The sequence below is a fragment of the Ursus maritimus genome, unplaced genomic scaffold (genome assembly GCF_017311325.1).
Source record: "Ursus maritimus isolate PB19 unplaced genomic scaffold, ASM1731132v1 scaffold_27, whole genome shotgun sequence".
Classification (NCBI taxonomy): domain Eukaryota; kingdom Metazoa; phylum Chordata; class Mammalia; order Carnivora; family Ursidae; genus Ursus; species Ursus maritimus.
This window is the reverse complement of record NW_024425230.1, coordinates 22926028-22948790: the sequence shown is the minus strand read 5'-3', so window position 1 is coordinate 22948790 and position 22763 is coordinate 22926028. Positions and strand designations below refer to the sequence as shown.

General features: G+C 50.9%; 1 protein-coding gene across 10 annotated transcripts in view; it reads right to left on the bottom strand.

Annotated features, from left to right (window-relative positions):
* Positions 1 to 22469, bottom strand: part of TM6SF1 (transmembrane 6 superfamily member 1) — a 54404-nt gene extending 31935 nt beyond the window's left edge. For 4 of the 10 annotated variants that reach the window (XR_005838092.1, XM_040642865.1, XM_040642866.1 and 1 more), the window contains exons 1-9: positions 22307 to 22468; positions 17136 to 17239; positions 13928 to 14025; positions 11672 to 11775; positions 9959 to 10041; positions 9237 to 9358; positions 7422 to 7526; positions 5379 to 5471; positions 5072 to 5191 (exon numbers count right to left, since the gene is read on the bottom strand). Coding sequence is in view for 9 of the 10 variants with exons in the window: in XM_040642865.1 (XP_040498799.1) it covers positions 5072 to 5191; positions 5379 to 5471; positions 7422 to 7526; positions 9237 to 9358; positions 9959 to 10041; positions 11672 to 11775; positions 13928 to 14025; positions 17136 to 17239; positions 22307 to 22398 (921 nt within the window). In the remaining variant the exon portion in view is untranslated. Of the gene's footprint in view, positions 1 to 2239; positions 2447 to 5071; positions 5192 to 5378; positions 5472 to 7421; positions 7527 to 9236; positions 9359 to 9958; positions 10042 to 11671; positions 11776 to 13927; positions 14026 to 17135; positions 17240 to 22306 lie in introns of those variants that run through there. The other 6 variants (XM_040642869.1, XM_040642863.1, XM_040642862.1 and 3 more) reach the window with 6 other exon arrangements.
* Between the last annotated feature and the right edge of the window lie 294 nt (positions 22470 to 22763).

Sequence of the window (22763 nt, the reverse complement as noted above, 5' to 3'; positions counted from 1 at the left end):
TCTAGCTCAAAGAGGTGTCTGCGGGTGAGAGAAGCCTGAGGCCAGTGTTCTGCTGTTTCTGACACTGCCTGCAGCTCTGACAGGTGTGTTTACCGTGGTCACACCTCCCGCTGGGTAAGCACCCAACCACTGCTTCCTCCCTATGTCTGCTGTGTCCCATTTCCAGAGTTCTCAAGTTTCAGGAAACCCTCTGTCTCCCTTGAGAACGGTTCCCTCCCCAAGCACATAGCTGCTAAGAGCCTGCACAGTGTGTCCTGCGTGATGCTCCCCCCAGCACACGAGGCCCGCCGAGGGCAGGGCCGAGACCTCAGCCTGGCACCCAGGCTGGCATCTGATGGCTCTGGGCTCAGTACTGCTGGACCATCACCCAGGATCATAGGTACAACTTGAGCCCAGGAATCTCTGCCAATTTCAGTGATGTGACGTTGGAGGCCCCTAATTCTTTCCTTGCCATTCTAAATCAGCTTTCACCTCAAGTAAATTTAAAAGATACGCTTTGATTTTTTTAAATCGATGATTAGTATGGAAAATGAGGCCAAAAAAAAAAAAAAACCAAAGAACAGTTAAACTTTAATAGCTCCCTTTTCTTATATTGAGAGACAATATGGAAAGAATGACTAAAAATCACGATCTTGGTTCCAGAAAGAAAAGCTGGAAGAGTATCATGTGTCCACATAAGTATCATAGGCCAAAACTAATGTGAACGTTGGGACAACAGTCAGGCTCTTTGGCCAATACAAGTAGTTAATCCAGAACTGTGTCATTTTTTAGGGTTCTCTGAGCAGCACAGTCCAGGCATTAAGAACACTGCATCTGGAACCAGACGGCCAGTGTCAGATCCCAGCTCCACCGGCAGTATGACCTTGGGTTAGGTATGTAACCTTTTTGGCTTCCTCATCTATAAAAGTAGGATAATAATGGAGCCTACCTCATAGGGATTGCTGTGCCGGTTCAATGAGTTGATCTTTGTGGAGTGCTTAGGACAGAGCCAAAAGAATCACCTGTTGTCATCTGGCATTCTACTTTTGTTCAGAACACAGGTGGGCTCTTTGTTTTTAGATCCCCTTCTTGACCTTTAGACAATTTGAAGATGGTCTGTCTCCACAAAAGGATAATCATGTGAAGACGTTAAACCCAAAGTCTAATCTTAATACTAAATAAAGATGTTTACTGATGAATTACACTTGAAGCAAACTATTAAAATAGGATTTACATTAGTATCCCAATTATCCATGGTCTTCCAAAATCTCTCAGGTACTTCCTAAAGCTTTCATAAGGAAAAAACATAAAATTCGCCTCCAGTAGAGTCAACTCTACAACCAAATTACCCACAGATAAGCTTCCAGACCCTTTTGTGAGAAAGTACAGAGCACCCACCGTAGCCAGGGAGTAGGCGAGTCCAAGCAGTGAGTGGGAAGGGGCGTTGCCTGACCCAAGGGGGACTGTTCCTGCTTCCAGGGCTGTGGGTGTTACTGGATGGGCGGCAGGCTCCCTGCCAAACCCACTGTGAGTCTGTCCCAAAGCTCTCTCCCAGTCTCTCTGATCTTTAGGTAATAACATCTGTTATACGTGGCTTCAGGTGAATGAATCCTGAGCAACACAAGGCACTTCCTGTCTAGACTCCTCTTGGGAATTTTAAACCAGTAACAAGAACAGCAGCAGAGATCCACAGTGTGTTGTGTGCCAGGCACTGTTCTAAGCCTTTTCTATATATTCCCTCACTTAACCCTCTCCCAGCAGCTTTATGAGAAAGCTCCTCTATTATCCTAACTTTCACAGAAGAGGAATCCAAGGTGGCCAAGGTCACGAGCTCATCAGTGACAGGCTGAGATAGGAACTAGTCCCTCCAGAGCTCATGCTCTTCACCATATTGACTAGATTTTCTTCTAATTTTCAGTTATATTTTAGCAGAGAAAAATTCTTCAGTTGCTAGAAAGTACTAATAATAAGTGGATCTAAGCAGCTTGGAATACTTGTCAAACTAGACTTGCAACTTTAATCCGATAAGAATTTTATATGAAAAGACACGAGTTATGAATAAGTCCCCACTGGCTTTTGGGTGTAAAATGTGTCCTCGTTTTATTTGATTTTATTTTTTACTTTTTGATTGATGTTTTTGATTTCTGAAGACAGCAGATTTATCCTACATGATCTGAAACCAGGGACCCAGTAAGGATTTAACATGTTTTTCCACTGACTTGTATTGATACAGAAATTTTTCAAAGATTTTTTTTTCTTATTAAATCACGTAGTCTTAGGAGTCCACTAGGCCTTTCAAGCAATGCAAACTTGGATAAAGTTAGTGGGGTTGTGCATAAAGCTTCTAAATGAGGAATGGCAGTTTGATCAGGCGAGGGATGTGCGTCGGGTTGTAGAGGGTGTTTTCTGTGATGAATGTGCCAGGTGCCCTCCCAAGATGAGAATTCATTTCATAAGCAAGTATTGGCTAGGTAGAAAACCAGTCACATAACTGGAATCCAACGTTCTCATCTTGGGCACTTTGGTTCCAGTGTGATCTGTAACTTTTCCTTACGCTAACCACTCTGAGTATGTAGGTACTAAGGCCCGGCCCAGAGTCATGGGACTGTCAGGCACACGGTTCTCAGATGACACCATTCTCCTTGGTTGGGAGAAACCCCCTCCTGACATTTGCAGGGTCTAGTCTGTAGCCTCCAGCTACCTTGTCAAGCTGGGCAGTGGTGGATGAGCCAAGGGTGCCCACGAGGCCTAGGGTCTGGCTGAAGCCGCCACTGCTGCTGCCAAGAGCTCTGCTGGCCCCGCTGCCCTTCCCAGAACCGCCGGGCCGGAGCCACAGGGCCCGTCTGCAAGCCCGGCCCTCACCAGCAGGTACAGTCCCCGGTTAGTCTTAGTGCTGTCGCTTCAAGCACCCCCTGGCCCCCAGGGTGTGACCTTCCCAAGCCTCCTCAATGATGACGGTCCGTGTTCCTGCAGCGGGGTCCGCTACAGGGCAGACCCAGGTACAGGGCATGGAGAGGGACCATGACTGTGTCCAACTCTGAGCAAGCTAATCCTCTAAGGAAGGGACTGGTAAGAGAGGCTGGTGGGAGGCCCTCTGTCCTGGGGAGTGCAGGAGAATAAGGTGTGTAAAACAAAAGCCGAGGCTTACTCTACCCTGTGACCTTAGTGGTTCCTGGATGCTCCTGGATGCCTAAGCTCCTAAATGCTTCTGTGGCCTAGCACAGCGCACGCGGCCCCACTGGCAGGACCTCCTCCCACCCCCCTCCGCGCCCACACAAGGTCTGGCTGTGCGCCATAGGATTCCACTGTAGCTAACGTCTGCATGAGAAGAGGGATACCAGTGGAGAAGAATGTGGGCATTGGGGTCAGACGGGATTCCAGATCCCTATTCTGCCACTTAGTAACTGTGACCCCAGGCAAGTAACAAGCGGCCCTGAGCCTCCGCTTTCTTTAAGTGAGGCTTTAAAAAAAAAAAAAAGAAAAAAACTGCAGGGATAATGCTGTGTTCATCATACTGTTTCTTCCGGGGCACACAGGAAGACCACATGTATCTGCTTCCCTTGCAGTTGGGTTGGTGCCAGGCCTGGCTCTTGAAAATATCCCACATGATCTTTGTCCAAGCAAGAAAGAAGACTTTATTGTGTTAAGCCACTGAGTATTTGCTACTCCAGCAGAGCACACAGCCTATCCTTACGCAGATAAGTAAGTAGAACACAGCCTGCTTTGCCTCCCATGAAGTAAGGAGATGAGGGCTCGGACCACTGTAGGGCGATGAGCTGTAAGCGGTGGGTTTGCGGCTTGCCCTGGAGACAGAACTAACTATACCTCGTGACGGGCTAGATGTAGGGGTGAGGGAAGGGGAAGGGCTGTTTGCAGGGATGGGGAAAATGGGGGGTAAGGTGTAGACACTAACTCCAAGACAGCCAAGTGAAAAGGTTGAGTTTGGGATTAGGTCTAGGAGTCTGGGAACAGCCTGGCCTAAAGATAGAAAATTGGAAGTCAGCTTATAGTTGGTGTTGAAAGATAGGGAAATAAAGACCCAAAACCATGGCCTAAGGAATCGGCTATTCAGAGGTCTGCAAAGAGGGTAGATATTAGTTCTCTTCCCTCTGAAGTCCTTCAAGGAAAGAGGAGGAACCCTTCCTATGGATGCTGTACCAACTTTTTTGATTGATATTCTAATTCCGTAATTGAGAATCACCTCAGACTGGAAGGATTTAGCCCAAAGTATTAACCCATGAATACTGTAGCTGTTTTTCCAGCCTGTGAACGCTGGAGTGCTGTTCTGCCATCCCAGCTCCTGTACCAGGACTGTCACTAACTGTACGTGCTGACAGTTTCCAGATAAGCCTCACTCTTGGGCCTGCTCGAAAAGAGCAAGATGCAAGAGAATGATTTTACCAGATGGATTCATTTGTTGTTTTTTTTATTTATAGTGAGAAGGGGGGAAAGATAAAATTACTTAATAATTTTCTTCCTTGTTCATAAGATCAGTTTGTCTTGCTAACTGTTACCTTGTAAAAATGTACTTTGAGTAATAATACACTTCCATAGATAATTTTATTTCCAGTTCAATGAAGTAAGCATTCACTGAACACCTGCTCGAGGCCAGGGACTTGACTGAGTAGCAGGGGGAAGGAATGGCGTGACTGGGAGCAGAATGTTCTCAAATCCAGTTTCCCTGGCTCAGTGCAGTGTAGCACAACAGAATTCTGACACCTTCGGTGTGAGGTAGACATCTCAAAGATAACGGCTCTCAATTGTTCAGTAGCCATGGCGTTCAGAGACTGGAAAACAGCACCGAAAACTAGCGGTGCCCCTTGCTGGGTGTGTGACCTGGGACAGATCGTTAACCTCACTGAACCTCTGCTTCCTCACCTGTACAACTGGATGGCACACCTGCCACGTAGTTATTGCAAAATCTGAATAAAATGCATACGTAGGAATGTCTCCCAAAGAACTGGAGAACAAAAGGGGACGAGTCTAGGACCTGCTTCCCACCCTTAAACACCAAGCAGATATGTTTCTCAGGTTCTCGACAATGACAGCCAGATCCCCAGCGGACGTGCTGAACAGAGCGTATGTTTGGTACCTGCGCTAGACCTCCGGCATGCATCAGTGTTATGTCAGGCATCCAGGAGCATCCAGGAACCACTAAGCCGTAAAGCGCAATCACAAAGTAAGGGACAGAATAGAACAGATACGCCAGCATCTGTATGGAACAGAGAAATAACATCGTCAGCAACTTCTCAGTCAGCCTGGCCTGACGAAAAGCACAAAGATGAACATTTTTTATCTCTGAGACTATTAACTCCCGTTCCTACGTGAGTCCACATGTCCCCATTCTTAAAGAACGAACATTAACTTTAGAAAGACCATAGGCTTCATAACTACTTGACCTGGATTTTAGGATAAGCGGCGGGATCCTTTAGGTAGGGCTCTTGAAATTGCGTATATAGTCGGCAGAGCTCCGCCGGGCAATCCAAAGCAATCTGAGAACAAAAACGAACTCATTATAAAGTTACCATCACATCTGATTCTCAGCGTTTGCTGAGAGGGCTAAATGTTCCAGGTTCAGCCCCAAGCTGTTTTGCTATTTAACAAAAACTGTGAATTGTAGAAGCTCATCAGTAGAAGGGAAAGAACAGAACTACTCTACAGATCCATTCGAAGGAGATGAAGACGTTAATAGAGGAACAGAATAACTAATGCTCTATTCTCGGGCGCCTGTAAAGACTCCCACCGGCCAAAACACAGCTCGCGCTCGATTACCAGTTTCACTTTTCCTGGGAATAAATAACTAGCCAGCTGTTCTCTGCAGGAAGAAAAGGACATTCCTGGACCAAATTCATCTTACTGTGCTTTGCAGAATTTAAAAAACAGCCACCCCCTCTCTCCAGTGCCTCACAGAGCACATGGCCTTTGGGGGCAGTAAAGGGTGATTTGAAAGCAGGGCCCTCCTGTGTGAAGCCTCGTCCTGTGTCTACTTTGAAAGGGAGCAGAGCAGAGTTAGTCACAGCAGACTCTTGGCCACAGAAGAGACCCAGTCTCTCTGGCACATAACCAGGTCCCCTCTGAGTCACCTCCCTCCTGCATCACTCCTCATGTCTTTGGCCATGAATGTTGTCCGGCCTAGATAACATCTATGAACACGGGCCAGTGGCAGAACTGGTAAAAATGGGCCCAAACTTAAAAACCCATCTGCAAAAGTCCCACCCACATGCACACATCTTTCTCGTGCACAGAGGCGTGGATACGGCCGTGCAAGAATACAGCTGGGGTTCATTTTTGTTGCTACTGTTCTTTTAGCTTTGGGAATTAGAGCAAACTAACCAAAGAACAGTTTTAAGGATGCCTGGGGCTGGCTCAGTCGGTAGCATGTGCAACCGTTGATCTCGGGGTCATGGATTCAAGCCCTATGTTGAGCATGGAGCTTACTTAAGGAAAAAAAAAACAGTTTTACTGCTCTGTGCTCTGAGCAAAGCCTACGGCCCTGCCTTCTCCTTCACCTCCCTTCCCTGTGCCATGCCTCCTATTAGCTGACTCGACTCCAGGAAATTTCTGATGATCTCCTGATAGAGACCGCCCTTAAGACGGCTTCTTGAGCTGAACCCAGCCAGCGGCACAGAGAATATGGTTCAAGGACCCCAAGACAGTGAGTCAGCTACATCGGCTCACACTTGCCACTCAGCTCCCCAGCTGCTGTGCAGGCCAGCAGGCTGAGAACTGATTGTCACTGACGCTGAATGTAATTACCCATATTATTCTGACCATGGAAATTTGTTTCCACTAAGAATAAATCATGACACTAGGCATTGCAAAGGATTGTCGTCAATAAAAATAGTAACTCATAACCCCATGTAGTGAACACTTACCACGTATAAGGCCCTCTATAAGTGTTTGATGTTTATTCTCTTATTTAATCGTCAAACCAGGGCCGTAAGATAGGTACTGCTATTTTACATAAGAAGAAGCTGACGTCAAAGAGGTTAAGTCATTTTTCCAAGGCCACACAGCTGGTAAATAGCCAGGATCGTAACTCTTTACTCTGGTCCCTTCCTCAATGCCACATCCTACTCCTGAGAACCCTGTGCCACAGTGTCACTGGAATCTTCAGCTACCAGCCTTCCCAAAGACATCACATTTAAATCAGAAACAGCAAAGAAACCAAAAGAATGAGACTCTACTAGCCAATTTTTCAGGCAGGCACCCTAACATCAGGGAAGGAAGAGACTTCCGGGTGGGCTTAATCCAAGCTGCTGAAGGAGGTACACTTGGCAGCCCAGCGGGGGCCACCCCCACAGCGGGGAGGCGGGCAGGAGAGCAGCAGCAAGCGGGGCCAGGTCTCCAGGCTCTAACAGGAGGAATGTTTTGTAACGGCACTAGGAAGTCTGATTAAATGTTTTTCTTTTTTTAACATTACGTTGATCCGTTATGCTTACCAAGCCTCTAAACAGACAAAATCCAGTTGCCAGGAGAAGACACACGACCAACATTAAATCAAATGGTCTTCGCAGCAGGTCCTTGGCTTGGACTTCTTGAACGACCTAAAATAAGAGTTTGTAACCAATGAGCAGGCCCAGGTGCCAAAGAAGAATCTGAGATCTACTGATGCCTAAGTGCTGGATGGTGAGAGAATTATGGGTGATAAACCGCTAACCGCCTAACTTAACAAAAATCATGTCCCGCCTCCTCTCTGCTCCCACTTTGCTCATCTGTGAAATGGGGAGATTGGGCTGGGTCATCTTGGAGGGCCTTTTGAGCTCTAGGAGTTGTATTTTTTTTCTTGCAATAGCAGTTTTGTGATTATATATGTAAGATATACTCATTTTAAAAGTAAGGTAAACCATAAACCCAAGCCACTATTAAGAGTCACTATATTTTTCTGAAGATATCTATCTTTATGATCTACATTTGTTTTTTACGAGGTTACAACTTTATGTATAACCAATTTTGTATTTGTTCTTTTGACACTCAACATTTACCTACATAACAAGCACTGTCCCGTGTTACTAAAAACTCTTCTGGAGCGTGATACCATGTGGAAGCACCGTATTTCAACCGTTCTCTCACTGTTGCACATTTAGGCATTTGCACTGTTAATGTGATGATGAGCAGTTCTGCACATAAATCTTTGACCACATCTCTCTGATGATCTTCCGAGGACAGGGCCTTTGATGTGGGGTTACTAGGTTAAGGGGTTAAATTTGCTAAGGTTGATAACACCGCCAAATTACCTTGTAGAGCGAGTCTGGATTTATGTTCCTATCAGTGCTGTGTGGCCATCGCTGTGTTTGAACATTGACAAAATGATAACAAAGAGTATCCTGTGTCTCACAGCCTGAACAGTGTTCACACTCCGATGCGGAGACTTTTTTAAAAGCAGTGGAGCCCAAGGCGATGGGTACTGTTTGCCTTTTCTTTTTAACAACCACCGCATTCCTCAAAAGGATGTGAGGGACTCTTGGCTGTCAGTGCCTCAACCTGAGTGTACACAGCAGGTGTCTAATTGTTTACAAATGAGGTGTTTGTAAATTACAATGTAGTTTAATGAATTCTACTGTAAGTCTTCTAGTCAAATGAATAATCATGTTCCGATGATCTCTAGTTATTCATATTTCCATATATTACTTTGCTTAAAGGATCTTGCTTAAGGATCTATTACCTATAAAAGGAAGATAAACTTAGAAGTTACCAGCTTAGAAATGAAGACCTTAACAGAGTACCTGCCCAGCTAGCACTGCTTCACCTTGGCCACCTTGGCTGTGAATAGAAGGGAAGTGTCTCAAGACGCCTGCGGCCAGTCTCCGTGTGCCTGGATCCCTTGGGAAATGAGACCCTGAGGCTGTGTGTGCTACCCTGAACAGCAGGATCTCTCCAGGCTCCCTCTGGGGCAGCAAAGGCACTGGCGTCTCTGCAAGAGGTGTCCAGATGCTCAAACACCAGGCCATTAACAACCCCAGACAAACCACGCAGTCCATGCACTAAAGCAGGATCTGGTGGGAACAGCCCATGTGACCAATGGCATAGGAAGTTCCAGAAAGCACAGCCTGGCCGATTGAAGCAGATGTGCTCAGACAGAAACAGACCATCTCTGCCACTATAACTAAGGTGTGACCAGTGCACAGAATCAATGCAGTCAGACGGACTGCCCCAAACCCTCCAGTGCACGGAGGCACGGTTCAATCCAGTAGCCGGGAGAGGTGAGTGAGCCCTGTGAGTTTGGGAACAGGTTACAGTTAACATAATAAAATCACCTTTGAGGGATAATTATAATTTTCTGATGGCTGATTATAGATTCTGAAACCAGCCCAGACCGGAAGACAAGTATATGGTATGCTTAAGAAAAAAGCAGGGCAAATGCGGGTTCCATACTTCCCTATTTAAAAGAAAGAAAGAGAGAGAGAGAAAGTCAAAAGTTTGCCAAAAAGCATATCTAAACACCAGTAACATTTAGGACACCCACCTCAAGTCATTCAACACTGTGCTGTGGACCAGACAATATTCTTCATGAGACCAAATAAAACAGGTCAATTTAAAACTTCGAGGTGCTTATTACCAGGCATGTCCGAGCTACTGTATTTTAAAGAATATTTAATATAATACCCTGATTGTTTGCACACATAAATGATAACCTCTTTCACATTAGCTTAATTCTTAAGTACATTTATCAAATGTGTCAAGAGTTACATACGATACAAAAAGTTGTAAGAAATACTTTCACACTGCGGGTGGCCACAGATACAAATATCCCCTCTAGACCGTAAATGTCAGGAATCGCTGATTGTCTGATCGTTCAGTGCACACTTCTGAAAGTTGCTCAGAAGCATGTCTTAACAGGTGAGATGAGGGAGGGGAAAAGGAAGAATTCTGCATAACCACTTTTTTGGTAAGCTTGGAATAACAACCAAGACAGCTTCTCTATTTAGGAACACTCCCATTGTTTCAGAAGAGGAATGTGAATGTTAAAGTTTCTTACCCACAATGTTTCCTGGCACAAAAACAACAATGCTCATGATAATAGATCCAACCCAATAGAGGCCAATGGTTCTATAACTTTCCCTGCAACAAAAAAATCTTGGCTTAGTGCACTCATCGTAGAATACTATTAGTAAAAGATGATCCACATGATTACCCTTAACCTAACTAGTAAAGTGTACAAATCACAAGTTACTGAATCAATAGTAATCAATCAACCCTAAGGGGCCCTGGTAGTCAAATTTCATTTCTATCTGTGATATACTATAGAACCCTCTTTCATGTCCTTTTGCATAGGAATTATGCTTGCTGCCCTGGTTATCTGTCAAACTACAACATGGTCAATCACGGTCAAAGGAGTCCTGCATTTCACTGTGTCCTATGAAACTCACAGCAGGAAAGGAAAAAGAAGGTTCAAAACAGAAAGGAAATTGGACCCATATTTTAAAGTGTTGTAAGTATGAGTAACAGGATGTTAAATGGATTTTTCCCTGGTGTCAGACTTGTGGCCAGAGCCCTAGTGATGAAGAGCATACGTGCCGCCTAGCCTGTGTTCTCACGGAGCGGCTGGACACAGACCCCGAGTCTTCACAGGCGAGGTTCACAGAAAGCTCTTTCAGCCGATAACCCTGGTACCTCACCTCCGTAAGGGACTATAATAGATCACAGGGAGATTCTCTGAAGGGAAACAGAGATGGACCATGCTGTGTTTCTGCTCTGCCCCACCCCCCAAGCCAATTGCTGCCGATTCCCAAGAGGCCAATTCACAGTGACTGGGATTGTCACCAGAAGGACGAACAAGAACCTTCTTCCCCAGCAGATTCTCTAATGGAGACAAAGAAACTCTGGCCCACTCCTGGCTGCCTCCAAGCAGATCCCAGGCATTCTCAGAAAGACCTGACATGTGCCCTGGAAGCTTGGGAACATCCATGAAGAGAGAGGCTAGAACCTGGAAGGGTCCCCAGCTGAGCTGGGGCTGTCCCTGAGCTCACGACTGAGGGGGGCAGGGGCATGGGGCAGGCAGCTGGAAAAGCTGAATTTCCACCTCGTCTGGGGCAAGAATGCATCATCTTCTCGAACTTGGAGCCACGGGGAGGCCTGGGAAGGTAGCTGGCCTTGAAAGGATCCTGCCCCAAAGGGTATGCATTCTGGGTGACAAGGACTCCAGCAGAAAGCCGCGGCAGGTGTACCACCATGGGTGGGGAGTTCCACGAATTCAGTTAGCAAGAGCACTGCTCATGTCAGGCCTGTGTACCATGCACAGTCTCCTGGGGTGGGGGATCTCGAGAAGAGCTCACACCTGTGCTCCATACAGTAGGCCTGGTATATCATAATTGAGGGCACCGATCCCCAGAAACCAGAAACCGTCACATAAGACTCTGCCCCTCTTTCTTTAGCCCCACGTGCAAATACACAGTCTGGAGGAGCCAGCTGCAGACTAGACTGTCCTTACTAGACAACACAGTCAGAAGCATAAGGGGTCTGCCCAAGCTGTCCCCATGGCAGGGGATCGTACAAAGGGACATGTTCAAAAGGCAGCAGTGCCAAGAAAAGAACTTGTGTTGACTACGTCTGACTTGTGTCTGTGGAGTGTATCTTCACGTGCATGTGCACCTGTTTGTGCCTTTGCCCCTCTGTCTGTGGTTTCCTTACATATGCACGTATCGGCTGCTAAGCCGGCAAAGGGACACACACAGCGGACAGACTGACTTACTCCCACGCGATGGCCGCCACCATCACCAGATACATCAGATAATGAGCAGAGCCGTCCCAGTAGCAGATCATGTGCCCGTACGCAGTGTTCAGATACGGTTCACCCTAAGGAAAGAGTAAAAGGAGTCTACTTTAAAGAGGACTCAAACGTCTGCACACACAACACCAGACGTGCATTTCAAGGCAAATGGAACAGAAGAGCTGGCTGGTGTTCGTCTGCTAAGATGAACCTAGGCTGAGTCCCATACAAGAATCCCACACAAACTTTACCCTGGAACTGCCATCAGAGCCTGCCTGGCCATCCTCTGACAGGCCGGGTCATGCACGTGGACAGTGACACCAAGCAGGTGGCATCACGGCAACCGTGGTTGCACAGCTAACTCACTGAGGCCAAGTCAAATCTGCGACCAAAGGCGCGTTGGCTCTGGCAGGAGGTGGTGGCCGGAGGAGACCCTGCCCGCCACAGCCACCGGCTCACCTGCGTCATTCACCTGCGTGCTGATCCCCACGCTTGCTGGGCTGAGGCTGAAGCTGAGGAAGGCACATCTTCCCCACACCCAGGACAGACAGACAGACACCCCATCCCCCTCAACCTTCCCAGGCACCCTGCGGGACACACACAACTGACTCCACTCTACAGATGAGGAAACAGAGCTCCAAGGGGTCACTGGACCAGCCTAAGGTCCCATAGCAAACATCTAGCACGGAGTATACCATCAAGAAAAGCCACACGTCTGAGAAATTTTTAATTTTATGAACGTGCAATTATGTGCCGTACTCCGTTTCCCTCCTCCAGACAGCTACCAGAAAGTCATGGTCTAATTTGCAGGGGTTTGTAGTGTCTTTCTAACACCCCCTCATTCTCCCTTCTCCTCTCTCCCACGTTCATGCCTTCCGGCCTTGTGTCCCCCCGAGACGCCCTCAGTCCTCTCTGCAGCAGCAAGGGGGGGCTCCCGCTGAAGTCTCATGCTCCCGGGGCAGGAACTGCTCTGTCTCCCCCCCCACCGCGCGTCGGATGAAGGAGGTGGAAATAACACGGCAGCTGGACTTCTGTGCCCGTGCTTGGCCCGCATCCTTTCTCTCCGACATGCTCCGACTGGACAATACACTCCAGTGTTGTGGCTCCATCGTTCATGCTACACACCTGGCCCTCGGAGCCGGAGCTGGCCTCTCCTGGTGGCTTCATGGGTGTCTTTAACTGGACGGCCCTTTGAGGGCCCTTCAAACTTCCCTGAGCTTTCACTCCTCAGCTTCTGCCCTCCGCCGAGTCCCGCCTGGCCTCCAGATGAATGGGGACAGCACCCAGCCCACCCGGCTCAAAGCCCCAGGGCCATTTTTGTCATTCTCTTCTCTGCGGTGTGTGTGTGCAGGCAAGTCCGGTCAATTGGTCAATTCCGTCTCTCTGAGGTCACCACAGGCCACCCTCCCTCTCCGCACGGCCTCGTTCAAGCCCTCAGTGCCCCTCACTGAGCCAGTCCCACACGGTCTCTCTGTCTCCCTTCTCTCTTTCCGATCCACCCGCCAAATGAATACTCATGAGGCCTCGCTCTTGACACGTTGCTCTTCTGCTCAAAAGCCCCCAAAGCTGGTGGCTGCCTGCAGCCTGGACACTCCCCTCAAGCCCATCCTTCCAGAGCTGACTGTACTGTTCCCTGACTCAAAATCTTCCCTCAATTGTGAGATAAAGTCCAAACTCCCTTTGCTTAACATACGAAGCTCCCCATTGTTTGAAACACAGAGGAAGACTGTACCTTCCTGTGTGACCTTGAGTAAGTGACTCAGCCTCTCTGGGGCTGGATTCATCACACCATAAAACAGGGAAAGACTATAAGGGGAGGACAGCGAGGGAAGGATCACCACCGTCAAAAGGCTTCATTCAGTGCCTTGGTGTTCTCTCATTAACACACATAAGACCGGCCTGGGCTTTGGGATAGAGTGATGTTTTAATAATAAGGCACCAAATACTAAATTCCTTTCGAGTATCTCATTTATGTTAAATACAAGCAAAAGAGAGAGGTAGTGGACCAGGGGTGAGGGAGGAGGTATCAGACCGAAATGCTGAGAAGTACCTCCCATGATCTAATCCTAGCTTTCTGCTTCGCTTTCCACATGAACACACTGCCTACGTCTGTGGCAGTAAAAGAAATACCACGGATCTCACCGTCTTACACTCAAGGCAGGGATTTCATCTCTGAGCAACAGGACTTGGGGTGCTGACCCTCCAGGGCAAGGTCTACGGTTGCAAAGCAGCCCATACCTCTCTCAAGTAGTGTGTCATGAACCCGTCAATGATGCCGTCCTGTTCCAGTCCTATGATGAGGTTCACCACGCTGGTAAATCCGAAAACTGCATACACTAGAGCAAAGGAAGAAGCAGTTATTTATCTGTTTATATTTTTGTAAAGTAATCTCTAGGCCCAATGTGGGGCTTGAACCCACAGCCCCCGAGATCAAGAGTCACACACTCCACCGACTGAGCCAGCCAGATGCCCAAGAAAGCAAGTTTAAAAAGCAGCAGCTCAGGAGGCAATGACTAAGAGCTTGGCATTCACCAAAAACGGTGACTTGGTCTTAATCTTTTCCAGAAGACCCTGTGGGCGCTGTCAAGACGGACTAACAGAAGGTCCCTCCTGCACAGAAGGACCTTTGCCTTTGTTATGGATTTCTGTGTCATTGCCCGAGTGCTCTCTCCAAGGGGACACCTGCTGGGGGGACAGAAGGACACACCCACTAACTCTGTCCCTCAGGATCCTACCAGGTCACCCAATCCATCCTCCACCACCCACCAGTGGCTGCCCCAGGCCACACCTGCATCCCACCTGCAGCAGCTCGTCCGATGTTGGCCCTAGTCCACGCTGAAGAGCCCAAAGGTGGACAATGGCTGATGTGCACGTTGTAAGAAGAAAGACCAGAGATTTTTTACATGGGTACAAGATGGCACAATTGACTATGAAAGGAGGAAAAACCACAGCACCTCGGAGACCCTCACTCAGGTTGTGAGAATCTCCCAAACGGGCTTACAACTACCAGCAGCTCACAGCCACAGAATGATACTTTTAATACAGCAAGGGGTCAGACTTAGTGCATGTTAGTTTATCCATAAGGCTGCATTTTCAAGCTGTCACCCATCAGAAGCCATGCGGCGGGCATGGGTAAGACAAGAATTCCAAGGTGGAGAGAAGGACAGCCATGCTAAAATAAATGGGGAAGCCAGCCTTGCCCAGTCTGCCGCCGGGGCTGTGGCGTTCACGTCCTCCCCTGGAGTGCAAGGCCCACACATGCCCTGCCCCACACTCCTTGCCTCCCAGGCCTGTGCTCCAGATCTCACTGTTGGGATCAGCCACCGTATGTCCCCCAGGAAAGAAAGCGCTCAGCATCTGATCCCTGAGGCTGACGGGAGTGTCTGATGCTGGGTCCGAGGCGACAAGCCCTCGCCCCAAGGCTGCGGTATGCTCAAGCTAGGACAGAGACGAGAACAGAGGGCCGAGGGTGTCGGAGCAAGGTGCTCCACCCTGGGAAGTTCGGAGAGACCCACGTCAGCTAAGCGTGGACTCCTTGGAGTGGGGTGGGAAGACAGCAGCAGGAAACCACTCTGGAAAGGTGGGCTGCGGTCAGAGCAAAGGCAGGTGGCATGGCGTGGGGCACAAGAAACGACGTGGGCCTTGAACTCAGGTCTGGCTCAACCTTAGGCAAGTCACATCATTTACCTGAGCTTCAGGGTCCTTTATACACCTTCACACACAAGTTGGGAGAAATTAGTTGCTTACAATTCTTTCTCTCCCCACCTTTGCCAAGATCCACAGTGGGCAGAGAATATTCCCCATGACACTGATAATGGACTCAGCCACGCCACTTGCTTTGGCCACTGGAATGCACATGGAAGTGACAATGGCCAACTCCAAGTCTCCTCTGCCTTGAGAAGGGCCCACCTTGGGGAGCTGCTGGTCCAAGAACAAGGAGACACATGGGACAACTCTGAATGTGACCCGCAGCCTAAAGCACAGCAGTCCCAGCCAACCTGCAGACCTATGAGCACAGAAACTAACTGTTCATAGCCAAGACTCAAACACCCAGAGTGTCCATCAACGGAGGAATGGATAAAGAAGATAAACAATGGAATATTGCTCAGCCATAAAAAAGAAGGAAATCCTGCCATTTCCAATAACCTGGATGGACTTTGAGGGCATTACGCTAAGTGAGATGAATCAGCAGAGAAATGATCTCACTATGATCTCACTATGGACGTGGACTCCAAACAAGGTGAACTCAGACGCTGGAACGTGGTTGCAGGGGCTGGCGAGTGGGGGGCACGGGGAGATGCTGGTCAAAGGGAACAGACGTCCAGTTATGAGTCAGCGTGGTGACTGTGGTCAACAAGACCGCACTGTGTACTTCATGTTCTCACCGCACGCCAAAAAGTAATTATGTGAGGTGAGGGACCTCCCTCTGGTGAACACCCTCGTTGGGGTCACCATCTCACGGTGTAGACGTGTATCACCTCATCGCAGGATAGATCCTACACCCGCCCGGTGTCGGATGTCAAGTGTATCTCAGTAAAGCTGCGCAAACATAGGAAAATGTCTGTCGCTCCAGGACACGGAGGTCTGGGGGTGTCGGATACGCAGCCTCACCGGGCAGAAACTGGACGAGTGAACGTCCAGCCCAGCTCCCGGCAGGGGAAGCGCTTCAAGGCGGGGACAGCTTTGCCAGAGGCAGCGTGGCGCAAAGAAGAGCACGGCTTCTGGGGCCAAGGACGTTCTCACTATATGACCTTGACCACTCTATGACCTTGACCACGTGTCGTAGCAGCTCTGAGCCAGCTTCTTCCCACGTGAGCGGAGGGTATTTGTTGCGAGGATTAGCTAAGCTAACACGGCCACAGCGCTCGGGGCCACACCAGGCACGTTGTAAGTGCTTGATCAAGGGTGTTCTTACATATGTATGTACGTGTGTATTTTTCAGGCACTGCTTAAGTATTTGACTACTGTTATTGAATGTTTGTAACAGCCCCCCATGGGGAGCGCTGTTTTCCTCATCATACCAACGTGCAGACCTGCAGACCGAGACACTACAGCTCAGTTCCAAGCCAGGTTGGGGGGTGGGCAGCAAGAAGCAACGCAGAGGCAGGAAGCAGGGGAGGGAGCTGCTCAAGAGTGGAGGGCAGAGGTCAGAGCACGGCTGGGGGTCGGGGCGAGGAACAGAGGGGCCTCCTGCCTGGCCCTGGCAGTGACCTTCCGCCATGATCCCCGCTGGGAAAGGGTGGGGTCCGTGGCCCGGAGGAGGCGTTAGTCTGGAGGGGAGGACTCTGTTGCCCTGAAATCCTCCTCCGCTTCCTGCCACTTCCTCAGTGGGGCTCAGGGAACTGGAGACAGACTTCTTCTTTGTGGGGGAGACGTGATGAAGGCGAAGGCCCAAGAGCTGCGCTGCGAGGCGGGCACCAACCACTTCCCTCCCATGGAGACATACCATAGAACAGTGGGTCCCGGGGTGGCTTTCTTTTGACGAGGACCCGAGCCAGCAGGGCTACCAGGAGCAAGATGAGGGCAGCAACCCCTACAATTGTCCAGGAACTGCAACAACCAGAACAGGGAGGCGGTCACTTATCGAAATAAACATGTTGATGCATGGAATTTCCTGGCTATTGAATGCATTCGCCCCCACCTCTGCCTCTGCCTACAGTTCCAGTGCTGTGGGGTTAGCCTGGTTTGTCCGCAGCGCTTTGGCCCCTGTGGGCCACCCGTGTGACTTTCAGGGACTGAAGCCACCAGCTCCTTGCTCTTCCCATCCTGCCCACCTGCACCCTCCACCCCATCCCATCCCACCCTGAAGATGCCCACTTCCCCACTGTTTCCCCCTCCCCTCCTCCGAATCCTGTTCCCCAGTGACTGATAGGTCTAACCACTGAATCTGCCGCCTCCCTCAGGGCCAGCCAAAAACCTTCGGACTGAGCTCCGGGGAGCACAGAGGAGTCACAGCTACACACACCTTCCAGGAGGACCAGGAAGAAGAGCCCCAGGCCATGTGCATAATCAAAGGGGTCAGGGGATGAAGCCAATCCAAGGAAGGAAGAGATGGGCCAGACCTGCGGCCAGAAGGAAGCCAGCTCCCACACCTGGGGCCATCAAGCCATCTCCAACCCTCGCCCAGAAGGTAAGGTGAGACTAGGGTGGGCACAGGGAAAAGACACGGTACCAAGGAGACCAGGGGCCAAGGCCCCTCTCCAGTGGGGCAGCACTAGGGCATGAGGCTTGGCTGAGTTAGCAGTCAAGACACCGGGCGTCTAGGACATTCTCTGCTACTGCCTAACTGTGCGACCTTAGCAAAGTCATGTCGTTTCATCATGTTTATTAACTAGTTTTAAAACATATTAAGGATAAAATGTATTATGCACCCCTGTGTGCCAGGCCCTTTGGATGAATGGAGGACGTCCCTGTCTACATGGAGGGTCCTATCTCAGTGGACTCTGAGCTCTCTCACCCAGGAGGTCACCTCTAGTCCTACAGAAATACTCTCTCTCTCACACCTCCAGCACCAAACAGGGCTTGCAGTTCTAGACAAAGGATCTCCAATGACCTGCTATACCACAGCTTCCTTAACAGCCCTTGAGAGCTGTCACAGGCACCACCACTCAGCTGAAACCCCTCCACACCACCACAGCCAACAGCAGAATTTTCGGATCACCTTTGCCATATGCCCCTGGGACTTCTAGAAAGTACCTTTCTCAGTCACAAGTTCCACAACCTAACAATACCTACCAATAGCTGAGGGACAGACTCATGTTGAAGTTCACTCCACACACCTGCAGCTGGAATGGGTGTTAGAAATCTGCCCCCAATGTAAAAGAAGTCAGTGAGGAACTGGGAAGCGATCCATCCAACCTGCAGGTGGATGGGCCCCCAGGAGAGCTGTATCCCCAGCACCTGGCCCCAGGCCCCACACAGAGTCAGGGAATGGGCTCTGGGCATCAGGAGCACCCAGATTTCCAAATGCCACCCTTGACCTACAAAATCAGAATACTTTGGGGTAGGGCATGGGAATATGCAACTTTTTTCAAGATACCTGGTGAGTATGACAAAGAAAGTCTGCCTAGGGACGTCTGTTAGGATATATAAAAATTGATGAATGGATGAAGGAGGGAAGGAGGGGGAGAAGAAGCCAGGAAGGAGAAATGGATGGATGGATGGATGGTAATGAATGAATGGACAGATGATGGATTACAGATGGTTGATGGTAGATGGTGAATGGATGGATGGATATATGGATGGACAGACGGATGGTGGATGGATAGATGGATAACAGATGGTGGATAGATGGATGATGGGTGGTGGGTGAATGGACGGATGAATGAATGGACAGATGATGGACGGTGGATGGCAAATGAATGGATGAACGATGGGTGGTGGATAGTGAATGGATGGATGGATGGTGTATGGAAGGATGATGCACGGTGGATGATGGATGGAGGGTGGATGGTGGAAATGGATGGATATATAGTGGATGGATGGATGGTGGATGGTGAAGGAAGGCGGGATGGATGGATGACAGATGATGGATGGATGGATGAATGGATGGATGACACACTTCAATGATAAGAGTGAGGATGTGTCCAGGTAAGACATTGAAATAGGAAATTTCTAGTGGTGCACATCAGTGGCTCTCTAGGCTCCTCCTATAGGGGTAAGCCAAAGGAGCAGAGGACGAAAGAGGAAGCTGATGTGGGTCAGAAACATGATACTGGACTGAAGCATCCCGGGAAAAGGGAAGAGGTTAGATGTGCTATGTAAGCTGACAAGCATTTTAATCACAGTCTGAGGCAGGTGGTGGCCAGGAAAGAAACCCCATCCCTGCTCCTACAAGGCCCTATGCTTACAGCCGGCACCATCACGCAGCTGGCGCTCTTCTGGAGTACGAGAGCAGTGTAAACCAGCAGTAAACCGGTTCACCTGTCCTCTCACACTTGCCACCTGGGGGAGGAGCAAAGAATGAAGAGAAACTGGGGCAGCAGATCCTGTGTGTATCCCAGTGACCACCAAGTGCAGACCCTGCTCAGAACAGGGAGAGGTGGATCCAGCAGGGACTTGGGGGCGTGGGGGTGGGGTAAGGGCTCGGACACACCCAAGGGTGAAAACATTGCTAGTCTTGGAATGGAGGGGGGTGGTTACTGATGCCCTTCCATGAAGGGACACCTACTTAAAGGGGACGTGTATGGGTGAGCACGAGTAGAGAGAGAGAGCATGTGTGTGTGTGTGAGAGAGAGAGAGAGAGAGAGAGAGAATGAGACTGAGAGATTCCAACTCTTGCCTGACTCCGTAACCTGCCTTGCTTTTTCTGGTTTTCAGGCTTTTGTAAAAGGCCTGGTGGGAAGGAAGCTTCAACTAATCCAACTGATTCAACCCTAACACCACCAGCTCCGCACAAGGCCCTGTGCTGAGCCAGACGACGCCACGGTGAGCTGTGGCCTGGGAAGGTGAGTTCTGACCACGGGAAAGGAACCCTTGTGGCCAAAGTGTGATCCCACGGGGGCTAGGAGGATGAAGAAATCACGGGTGCTTGGAGGGAGGGTCTGGAAAGGAAGAGGTGGCATTTTACCCCAGGCCATCAAGTCGGGGCTGGCTTCAACAGTCAGGTCAGGGAGGAAGGCCTCCCAGACAAAGGGAAGAGCATGAGCCAGGGCAAGGAGGCAGGATGTTGAGAAGCCTCTAAGGGTTGGGGCTGGGAAGCTTCTGGGGGAGGCTCTGCCAGGGCCTGGGGCAGAGAGCACCCTTGCTGGGGTGGGGAACTGCAGGAAGGAAACATATGGCAGCCCAGCCCTGAGGCCAGTGTGGAAGGGGATGGTGGGAGGAGGGGGAGTGGAGGAAGAAGACAGAGGAGCCAGAGGCCACTGGGATTTTAACCTTCAGGGGGATGGGAAGAACGACTGGAACCAATTATTCAAAACTCTGCAGGGCTTAGCAATGTGCTCAATAATACACGGCAATTCATAATTCAGTGTGTGCTCAGTAAACGCCATCACCATCCTGCCAGGGGCTGAGGCCAAAATCTCAGAGTCATCCTCAAACCCTCTCCAGGACATGCAGACCTTCAGTAAGCTGCACTGCTCTCCCTCCCGAATACCCCTGCACCCCACCACGCCCTCTCCTCCCAATGCTCCCCATTCCCCTACCTGGAAGGCTCTGTCCCCACATCTTCCTGTGGCCACCTCCTGCGCCTCAAGTCACCTCCTCCAAGAAGCCTCCCCTGACCACCAGTCCCCTTCCCAGTCACTCATGTTGCCCCATTTTTTTTTTTTTAATTGATGTCTGTCTCAACACTCGCTTCCCCCACCCAACCTCTCTTGGCTTGTCCATATCTATATCCCCAACCTTTGGAACAGTGTCAAGCACAGAATATGTACTCAATAAATATTTGTTGAACTGCCCATAATGCCACTGTAGGAATTCAGGGTCTCCTGGTCACTGTATTCTCAGACATGTGACATTTGCTGCCTGGAGCTGCTGCTTCCAGGAGATGCACCCCGAGACTGGGTCAGACAAGGGCAGTCACTGCCAGTGCCTAGGGAGCCTTCTGTATGGATGGGGGCCATCTGGATAAGGCTGTCAGCAAGTGGTGGCCACATCAGAGAGAGAGAGAAAGGGAGAAGGAAGTCACGGCCCTATAGGCAGACACTTCTCCGCAGCCCAAAGTCTGGAGGGGGTTTGCGGCATGCAGACTGATGCAATTTCCTCAGCACCAACTGCTGTGGGAAACCTAACAGGTTACCTTCCTCGTCCCCGGGGACAGCAGGGCACACCAGCAGACACGGACTCCTGGCACCTTTCCCATGGTCCGGTCAGGCCTGCAGCTGCCAGGTACAGGGTGGCCTAGCCGGGGATCCCTCGCATAACACTGAGGCGGGGCTTTGAACCAAACCCATCTGCGGCCTCTGTCAGCCCCATCCATTTCCTTGGCCTTGAACTGCTCTGCCTCCCTTCCCGGTGCGGTCCTACCCCGCGCCTCCCCACGAACCGGTCTCTTTGGATCCTGACAATAGGATACAAATATAGGCCATTTGACAGACCAGAAAACTGAGGCCAGGCCACACGGGTAGTGCCAAAGGCACGCCTAGAACCCAGGTCTTTGCCTGTTGGCCCGGGGCTATTCCTGCTAGTCATTCACAACAGTTTCTAAAATTAATAAGAAATGAGAAGTATGTGTGTGTCCATACATGGAAACGTCCCTGTGAAATGCAAAACGAACACGGCACAACCCGAGAAAACAGGGCCACGCTCGTAGTTGCTGGTGTCTGCGCCCCCACACCCCTGCCCCCGAGCTCCTCAAGGGCAGGGGCATTGCCTCGTTGACCTCCGTCACCCCGACACCCGGCACGGGGACGGACCGGTGCGCGCGCCCCACACTTGGCTCCAGCACCGCACCGACTGGCCGGGACGCCCGCCTGAGCCCAGCCCCCCGCCCCGGCCCGCGCGCCCCTCGCGCGCCTCCCCTCCCCCGGCCGGGCGCGGGGAGCCCTCGGAGGCCGGCCGGCCCCGGCCCTGCAGCTGGCGGCTCGAGCCCCATCAGAAAAGTTGCCGGGGGCTCGCGCGGCGCCCCGGCCACTTGGCCGCCCCCGCCGCCGGCCCCCGCCCCGCGCGCCCACTCACTCGTGCTGGGCTGCCAGGTGGTTGAAGACATAGGTGACCGGGATGGCCGACAGGGACAGCACGAAGACCCCGGTGGCCGCAGAGGCACTCATCGCCGCCGCCGCGCTGCTCGCCCTTCAGCGCATCCCGCGCGGCGCCCCGCCCCAGCTTCCGGCAGCGCCCGCGCCCCTCGGCCGTGCCCTTCGGGGAGTCCAGCGCCGCGCCCTCAGCAGCGCCCCCTCGGCGCGCCTGCCCGCAGCCGCCCCGGAGCGCAGCACCGCGGTGCAGTCCCGGGGGGCGCCCCGGCCGAGGAGCGGCGAGAGCCCCCGGCCCGGGACAGGTGTCCCTGGGGGCGCGCGCTCTGCGGGAAGGCGGCGGCGGCTTGAGGGTGGGCACAGCCGGGAGCTGATCATCGACGACCGGGAGAGGCTCGGAGCCGAGCTGCGGGCCGGCGCGGGGGGGGGGGGGGGGGGGGGGG